At 46.9% G+C, this 9,199-nt stretch overlaps 1 protein-coding gene across 1 annotated transcript in view; it reads right to left on the bottom strand.

Moving 5' to 3' along the window:
* The window catches only part of PTPN1 (protein tyrosine phosphatase non-receptor type 1), a 33,593-nt gene extending 30,427 nt beyond the window's left edge, over nucleotides 1-3,166 (bottom strand). Inside the window, exon 1 of the mRNA XM_050314105.1 lies at nucleotides 3,019-3,166. Within this exon, the coding sequence (XP_050170062.1) occupies nucleotides 3,019-3,081 (63 nt within the window). The 5' untranslated portion in view covers nucleotides 3,082-3,166. The remainder of the gene's footprint in view (nucleotides 1-3,018) is intronic.
* Between the last annotated feature and the right edge of the window lie 6,033 nt (nucleotides 3,167-9,199).

Raw genomic sequence — 9,199 nt, forward strand, 5'->3', positions numbered from 1 at the left:
AAGCAACCCTACCTGTATTTGAGGGTTGTGTTTTTAAGATAATATCTCATTCTATCACACTGTGTAAGAAGCTAGAAACTAAAATACCTCCTAAAATTCCGAAAGATTTCTGCATATAAAATTACTGTGAAAATGTGGTATTGCACTCACTGTGAGTAAATGAATATCAAATGTCACTTTGATATTCTGGACAAATATCTACCTTTTTCTCACCTGCTCTAACAGCAAGCCTAAACTGTGTTTTTCTTAGCTTTGGGCTATGGGTTTTTTGTTGTGACATCTCCAGAGTGAATGCTTTTCATTCCAATAGATAGTTCTAATGATACTTATGCAGGATATGTATCATTCACTTACCCTTAAGCATTTGTTTTCTGTTGCCCACCTTTAGCACAGTGAGCACACGGCAGAGCTCACGTTTAATCACGTTCCTTTAACTTACTGTTTTATGGAAGAGGATTTGAATTTGAATGGGCCTTTCTTATGCTTAGGTCAGGTCTTATTTTATTAGTTATCTTCTAAGTATGTTTCTCTAAAATACAAGCAACAGCCAGAGCCTGAGCAGTTCTTTTTATCACTCAGATCCCTGAACAACCTTGACAGGATCTCATGCCTCAGAATTCTTGTAGTAAGTAAATCTAGAAGAAAATAAACGGACAAGAATGGGTATTAAAAAACAAACAAACAAAAAAAACCCAACCCAAAACTAAAATCAAAACCAACAAAACACAAAGAACTTCATCAGTGTTCACCCTGTTCTGACCAGCTGTAGTGGAGAATGTTCCACTACACATGTGGTACCCAAGTCATGTCCTCACAAAATCACCCACACGAGGTCTTAATTTTGAAATGTTTGTGTCCCCATCCTGTGATTATTTCTGCTGGGGGGAAAAAAAAAAAAAAAAAGTAATCTAAATTTTATTCTGTCACAACTGTACTATCACAGCTGAACACAGCTTCCGCTCGTCCAAGAAAAAAAGAAGCTTGGACAATTTTAACCCTTCTAAGTCACGTGGCACCCGGACAAGTCCCCTTGTAGCCATACCTTCAATTAGCTTCACCTCCCTGTAGTATTCCTAACTCTTCCTCCAGACGCTGTGCAGCTCTGTATCTCTAGGTAACAGATTTAGCCAAGAGCAAGAAGAAGGGCCTGTTGGCAAATTGCATTATGTTCACTTGGATTAGTGGTGAACATTTCTGGATTTTAGCAGCTACAATCATAACACCAGCTACCAGAAGCCTGTGGTACAATGAACTTGGGGGAAGGCTTCTCTTTCTGCACCAATAATGTAATTATTCTACTTACTGCATTCTTCAGGCAAAGCCTGGTATTTGTAGGAAAACTGCTTTGTTAATGTCACGGCCCAGACATCAAAAGCATGGATTATAGAGAAGCACATTGTTCTTCCAGATGTACATGACCTGCCAAGATGTCATTTTCAACAGCTGATTTAAAAGCAGGATACAGCTGAGAAACTGAATTTCATGACACAGATTCACATATTTACTAATCAATCTTATGGAAAAAAAACCCAAGTAAAAACCCCACCCACTGTGCATATCAATAGTTGGATGCAAATCAAAGAATCACTTTAGTCGTTTTATTTTTTTTTAATTGAATTTCAATCCTGAACCAAAGCTCATGCTGTGCCACACTTTAGGCAAGCTACTGAGTCACATCATTCAAAGAGAGTAGGACAAAAATATCACTGAATGCTGATCCTTCATTGAAAATGGGCCATTCCCTCATTCTCCTTAGATACTTCACTTCTGTAATTAAATTGTACCTGTAGAATTAGACCTATTCCATTACAAAGCTCTATTACTCAAAATCATTTCCTGAGTACTAAGCCTGCAACACACCAAATCGTCCAGAACAGTTCAGCAAAAACATAACGTCATATATCCACATGACTTTCAACTGATACAGTCAGCAAAGCACAGACACTCTGCAGGGAAGGAAACATAAAAAAGGGACCTTCTGAAAAGCATGCTCAACATTTCATGCTTATCCTCTAAATGTCAAACAGCTGAAGACGTTCATCCTGCAAGCTATTACTTTTAAAACTTGCCTGCTGCGATTCTGAAACGCGAGTCCATTTATTTCACTTTTATACAACTTCACGCCTTCTTTTAGAGGTCTATCACCAGAGAAATTCATACTGAAAGGAAGCAAAGCTCAACTTCTTTGTTGCAAATATGAACTTCAACTCATTAATTTATGCAATATACCAGCCTAAACATTCAAATGGATGTTTCAATAATGCTGCCCGATCTGACTGAACGCATCCGCCCAGCCATTCATATACTTCATCTTCTCTTAAACTTCATTTTAGATAAACGTGCGAAGAACTTTTAAAGATAAAAGCACTAATTTCTGTGGCTTGTATGTGAAACTGGACCTAGCAGCCAAAAACCCCTGCAAGCGTTCACTTTTGCTACGCAGGTGTTTTAAAATGTCACAAAAAACCTACATGCAATAAAAGACATAACAAAAAACCAGTACCAGCACATTGCACAAGTGCTACTAACACGCTGTTTTAGGCTCTGTTCTACGATTAAGGTGACTGCAAAGCTGGGTGCATGCGATGCTGCCCATCACCGCTTTTCTGCTCCAAAACAAAAGGCAAATCCGACAGGCTCCCTCCCCCGCGGCTCGGAAGGCGCAGTTCTAAGAGGCTGCTGAGGACTGATGTCCGCGCTGGGCGCCTGGACGAGCCCGGAGCGCGGCCGAGGATCCGGCCGGGGCAGCTCCTCCCGCTCCGGGCCCCCGCCCAGCGCTGCCCGCGCTGCCCGCCCGGCCGGGGGTCCCGGGGAGCGGGGCTGTGCCCGCGGGGCAGGGGCGCTCCCGAGGGGCACGGAGGGCCTCCCGTGCCTCCCGGCGGGGGTTGAGCGGGGCAGGGTCCCCGGCCGGGCAGGGCAGGGCAGGGCCAGCCCCCGGGGCCGGGGCAGCCCCGGGCAGAGCGTGCGGGAGCGCTGCCGCTCGGCGCGGGGCAGAGCCGGCCGGGCGCTGCCCCTCACCTGGTAGATGGCGGCCCAGCTGGCGGCCTGGTCGAGCCGCTGGAACTCCTTCTCGATCTCCATGGCGGGGGCCTGGCCCCCCGCGCCGCTCCGGCAGCTCCGGCTGCAGCTGCTGCCGAGGCCGCGGCGGCTCTGCCCGGCCCCCGCCCTCGCTCCGCCGCCGGAACTGCGCACCCGCCCCGCCGACGCGACGTCCGGGGCGGTGGGGCCGGGGCAGCGCCCGCCCCGCGGGCCGGGGGGCTCCGGGGGCAGCGCCTTCTCCCCGGGCCCCCAGCGCCGCCCCCGAGCCCCGGGCAGGGCGGGCCCGGCCCGGCCGAGGGGCCGCAGGTTGGAGGCGGCGGCGAGGACGCAGCGGGTCGGAGCCATTCGGTCCCAAGGCCGGGCCCCCTCTGGTGTCTGAGCCGTGGGGAAGGGCTCGGAGTCGTGTGTTCAAGAGGCGGCAGGAGGGTCGGGATTCTTTCCAAGTTCTCCCGCGGCCGTTTGGTTGCAGGGGAAGGGCCGTCAGGGAGCGGGCGGAGTAGTGGCAGTGCCTGACCTGGCAGTGCAGAGCGCTTGGATGGGAGTCCGTGTGAGGTTGGAAGACATTCTCTCTTGCTGCAGTCAGATGGAGAGATTTTTCGCTCTTACACAGTGTGCAGAATGAATGTATTTCTACCTGTTGACCCATACCCTTTAATTGAAAGGAATGCCACAAGCTCTGCTGGCATTTGGTCGCCTATCCTTGCCTCTTGGATTCCTACTCTGAAATGGCCATTACTATCCAGGTGCTATAGTTCTATCCCAGGAGGCAAATGTGTCATTCTACCCCACCTTTTTCATAAGGGCATTTATTTCCAAACGAATGTAGCCTACACATCTCAGAGAGCCAGTGTCCTTAATCCTGAATTTCAAGTCCAGATGTTCCAAGCATATGGACATAGTTATCCCAAGTATGATGGTAGAGCATAATTTGTTTCCAAAGCGAGGAATTTTACTCCTTATGTCAGACAGCTTCCATGTTTGTTCCATGGCTGTTTGGAACTGCCTTTTGGAGCACACAGTTACTGCCACACCTGGTACCTCTGCAGCAGGAATGCTGACCCAAATGAGGTGGTGAAAGTGGATTTGTAGGATCGACACTTTTCATGAGAGAATTCAATTATAAACGCCCTAAGCACAGCATGGTGGAGTTTCCGACATGTCAGGTGCATCAATGTTGCTGACACGAATTTAAACCACTTTGCTGCTTTTTGCTTTCCCTGTCATTTCAGGGTCACAAATTATGAACGTACATGGCGAGTCTTGCTGTGTTTCAGTGATTCCATACTGAGAGATGGCTCTTTCTCATGCCACCAGAGGAGTTCCTATGGATGGCCACTTTCTGTGCAAGCATAAACCTGATCCTACGTAGAAGAGGTCAGAGTTGTGATGCTACAGTTAAATGGAACAGAATTACTGCATCATATAAAGGAAACTAACGCACAATCTTTTATGCTTTTGTCACCTGACTGGACTTGATAGATAAAATCAGTACAGGTTTTTCAGTCAATGATTCATCAGCAATATATTCTGCTCAGTGTAATTGCCTTGAATGAGAAAAACTGATATTGCCCCAAATAAATTGATATTCAGCTGAATATCACAGATTTCACAGAGTAACCCAGAAAATCGGAGTGTACCTTACATTTCTTTGTAAATTTCTGTCCATCACAGGTGCAATACATGTGAGTGGTAACGCTTTAAATGTGTCAGTCTGGTTCAATGAATGATTTTATTAAACAATTGGAAATTTTGGAGGGGATAGACCACATTAGAAATATTTGCTTTTACATATATATGTTTGTATAAAAGAGGTGAGAAACCATTTGCAGCAGTGACACACATTGTGACTCCCATGTCGGAAAAGCACAGTGAATTGCTGCATATGCTGTGGAATTCTGGCTTTGCTTTTACATGCAATGACATCCAGGGCTAAAAATCTGAGACCCTCACAATATGCAATTAGATACCAATATATGTCAAATCCCAGAATCCCAGAATCACTGAGGTTGGAAAAGACCTCCAGGATCACTGAGTCCAACCTTGTCACCCAGCCCAGAGCACTGAGTGCCATGTCCAGGAGTTCCTTGGACACCTCCAGGATGTCCTCCAGGACACTCCACCACCTCTCCGGGCAGCCTCTTCCAATGCCTGAACATCCTTTCCAGGAAGAAATTCCTCCTGATGTCCAACCTGAACCTCCCCTGGCACTGCTTGGGGCTGTTTCCTCTCATCCTGTCCCTTGTTCCCTTGGAGCAGAGCCTTACCCCTCCCTGGCTCCTCCCTCCTGTCAGGGATTTGGGGAGAGTGAGAAGTTCCCTCCTGAGCCTCCTCTTCTCCAGGCTGAGCCCCTCCAGCCCCCTCAGCCACTCCTCACAGGACTTACCATCTAGACCCTTCCCCAGCTTCGTGGACACACTCCGGTGTAATCGTGTGCCCGCAATCTTCAGAGATCCAGTCCTAGAGAGGGAATTGGGGTATTCATGGATGGCTGGGGAAGGGTCAGCATGGGGGTGGCCTGGTTTGCTGCACCTTTCATTGCCTGATCAGCAGGAGAGCAGCAGCATCCTTGAGGGGCTGGTTTCACTTCAGTGGCCTCATGGGGAGCACAGCTGGGACGTTCTGGCAGTGGGATTCAGCGGGTATCAGGGCTGAGGTGGGAGGTGATGATAGATAAGAGCGACGAAAAGGAGATGCAACACCTTGGAGATCAGACTGGGCTGAACACCAGGCTGGGGGTCAGCAGATCGGAGGGGGACATCGTGCATGTGGTACCTTCACAGCATGTGAGGGCTCAAGGGGTCCCTCAGTGTGAGGGCTGGGGGGTCCATCAGGATGTGTGAGGGCTGAGAGGGTCCCTCAGTGGGTGGTCCATCAGGATGTGTGAGGGCTGAGAGGGTCCCTCAGTGTGAGGGCTGGAGGGGTCCCTGGTGGTTTGTGAGGGCTGAGCGGGTCCCTCTCCCCACACCGGAGCCGCTTTACCTGCCCACCGAGGAGCTCCGGCGAAGAGAGCCCGGACAGAACATCACCTGGAGCAGCACGGAATGTCCGCAGCGTTGAGAGGAGCCGCTTGGTGTCACTCCTCCATCGTGAGTGCTCTGTGGAGCTGAGGAAACACCCACACCGTGCTCGCCATCGGTGCCTCCCGAGGCTGCATTGCTGGAGGCAGGTGGGTAAGGGCAGAGCTGCTCACGCAATCCAACAAATGTCTCCCTCTTCGACGCCACCTGTTTTCTGTAGTGATAATTATATCCCAGTCCTGCATGATTCCTCGTAGTGCCTCTGATTCTCCAGGGACGAGGCAGAAATTTAGGATCTGAGGAGCTGTGGCGTCTAAGCTGTGGGCAGATGCACTTGCAGGAGGCTGCAGGTTCACTGCCACAGGTCGTAAGTGCTCATTCCTCGGCTCCCAAACTGGTCCTAGAGCAATTGATGTCTCCTGTGTGGAAGCCATGGACATCGCTTTTCATTTTATGAAAAATATTTAGCACAGAAGTATCGTTGCAGCAATGCTGTAGGATCATGCATGGTTATTGTCAGGCACAGACTGTTCCTGTCGAAATTAGGCTCTGTGTGAAAGCAGGATGAAAAGACCATCCTTGATCCATTTAATCCAGGAATAATTAAAGTTCTATTTTATTTTCCGTCAGTACAGGGTCTTAAAACTGCTATAACTGTCAGTGGAGAGTTATGAAGAGTTGAGACATTTAAGTTTTTACACCATTTCTTTCCATCCCTCATTGTGAAGGTGTATTTTCCCACTGGCAAAATATTTCAGTTTAAAATGCTTCTGCAGGGAAAACTGATCCTGGCAAAGTTTGGCTTGTTTTGAAAGTGACTTCTAAAGTATTTCATTTTTATTATAAACAAGTACAAATGGAAAAAATAAATCTTACAATACAATCCAGTGATGATTGGGATAGAATAGCATAGGTAATAGGAATTGTTATGAGAAGGTCTGTTTTCATGATATTTCCAGTCCTGACTTGCAATGAAACAAGGGTAGATTAATCTCTGGATTTAGAATTCTAGATGAAGCCAAAAGGGGCATTTACCCATTTACCCTAATGCTGAGTGGGACTTGACAGGCTTTGCACTTTTGGATACCTGTCCCAGTAGAATTGAAGGTCTTAAATATATTCCAGTCAAGAATATGGGCTGAAAGGGGCCACTTGGATCAGACACCTGTGCCCTACAAACATGTTCAACCCTTTAACAGATATTTAATCCTCAAATGGTGCCTCCACACAGATGCAGTGAAGCAAAATATTTCCTAATAGCCTCTGTGAAATTTATGATCTACCTTTCAAAATGCTAGAAGTTGCAAAATCTGCAAAGTATTGCATGAAAAAACCCACAGAAGAGATTAAAAGTATTACTGGTGACTTAGATCCTTATAATAATGGAGGATTAGGTAAATGAAAATGTTCTGTGGTCTCAGGACACAACTCTTCTTGCACTTTACCAGGAAAGGCAGTCCCTCCCCAAAATAATTCCAACCTGTGTAACTTGAGGCACATTGCTTTTTCATCCCAGTGTAGAGTGATTCAGTTTTTTGTTGTCAAATTATCCATTCCAACCTGGCACTGGAAAAGAAAATGAGAATCCAAAGAAAAGGGTCAGATCTTGTTACTTATTTCCACTTCATAAAAAAGGCAGGTGTTTGTCACAATCATACATTTCCTATCCTCTCTTCATCCTCTGCAGTTCAAAGCAACTCCACGAAGAAAGTTGCAAATAGACAAACCACACTGTGGAGTGGCAGGATATGTGACTGCTCTGTCAGCTGCCAGGCTTGTCCTGTAGCTATTAGGAAGCAGAAGTCCTGGGATGGGATGGGATGGGATGGGATAACCTGAATGCTGTTAGCAGGACCAGGATACCCAAATTCTGCTGCCTCTGTTAACAGAGAGGAAGAATAAATTTTTTTACACTAGACTGACATCAAGAAATCATCTGTGTGTGCAAAGGAAGGAAGGGATATACCTGTTACCTGTGCATGGACATTTCAGCCATGGGTGATGATGTGCCCTGGGGGAAGTGTGCAATGTATGTGTGTGCCTCTGCACCTTCTGCTGGTGGACCTTTTTCAGTCTTCATGGTTTTACAGGAGGTTTAATGTCAGGCTGTGGCAGGAGCAGGTAGAGGGAGAAATCCTTAAGTCAAAGCTGCTAAAGACTGTCTCACCGTTGGATGGCACTCCAGTCCTTCCTGCTCATAATAATCACAGCCTGAATTTTACTCTTCAGAGAATTTTAGGTCAAGCAGCAACGAATATACTTTCTTTTTTATAGCTAATGTGATAATCAAGTAAAATTACACTTGCAGGGCTGGCTTTTGTTTTGCAGCATTAGCTTTTAGGAAGTCTGTGTTGAAATCTTGCCAGATTGCTTAGTTTTCTAAATAAAGATTTCCAAATACAGTTGATTCTGTCACATGGGACTCAGGTGTTGTGTACTCTCTACTGTCAGAAATCATGTGAGTATGTTTGTGATTATAGGGTATTTTACCCCAAGGCTTTCACTCACTGGTTTATACTTTATGCAGTGTTTTAGACTAATGAGGGAATGTTTTCAGCCACCCTTTCCTCAAGTGATCCTTTTTCCTTTCAGCAGCTACTGCCCACCTGAGTTTGGAATTGCCTTCACCTCTGCTTCCCGTGGCTGCAGGATGGTGAGTGATTAAGTCTGCAGACCTGTAGTCTGGAAAGCATAAATGTTTTTCCCCTCAAGTTAAAGACACAGGTGTTCAAGGAAATGTCTACAGTTCATCCAAAGTTGTGAGTGTGGCAGGCTTCCTAAAAGCTAATGCTGCAAGCAGGCCAGTTGCAAATTTCCCTGGGTTTCCCAGGGGGTTTTGCAGTGTGTCCTGAATTCCTTGCTGCCAGTACACTTAGCTTGGAGCAAAGTGAATTGTACATATGAACTGCTGACTAGACTCGAGGCTGTGTATCCCAAGGCAGAGTGTGTGGCAGCAGTACTGACCTCCCTTGCCACCTGCTGCTGGTTTCTGTGGTGTCCCACCCCTGCAGTTGTGCCAGCCCGACTATTTATGCAGCTGCACTTGGAAACAGAGCTGTTGTTTTTGACAACAAAACAACACTCCCCACAAAAAACTGGGTTTTCTTCTGGATTAGTTTTAAGCGAGATCAGGTCTCCGGTAT

The sequence above is a fragment of the Myiozetetes cayanensis genome, unplaced genomic scaffold, assembly GCF_022539395.1.
Source record: "Myiozetetes cayanensis isolate MyiCay16 unplaced genomic scaffold, myiCay2020 scf19, whole genome shotgun sequence".
Lineage (NCBI taxonomy): Eukaryota > Metazoa > Chordata > Aves > Passeriformes > Tyrannidae > Myiozetetes > Myiozetetes cayanensis.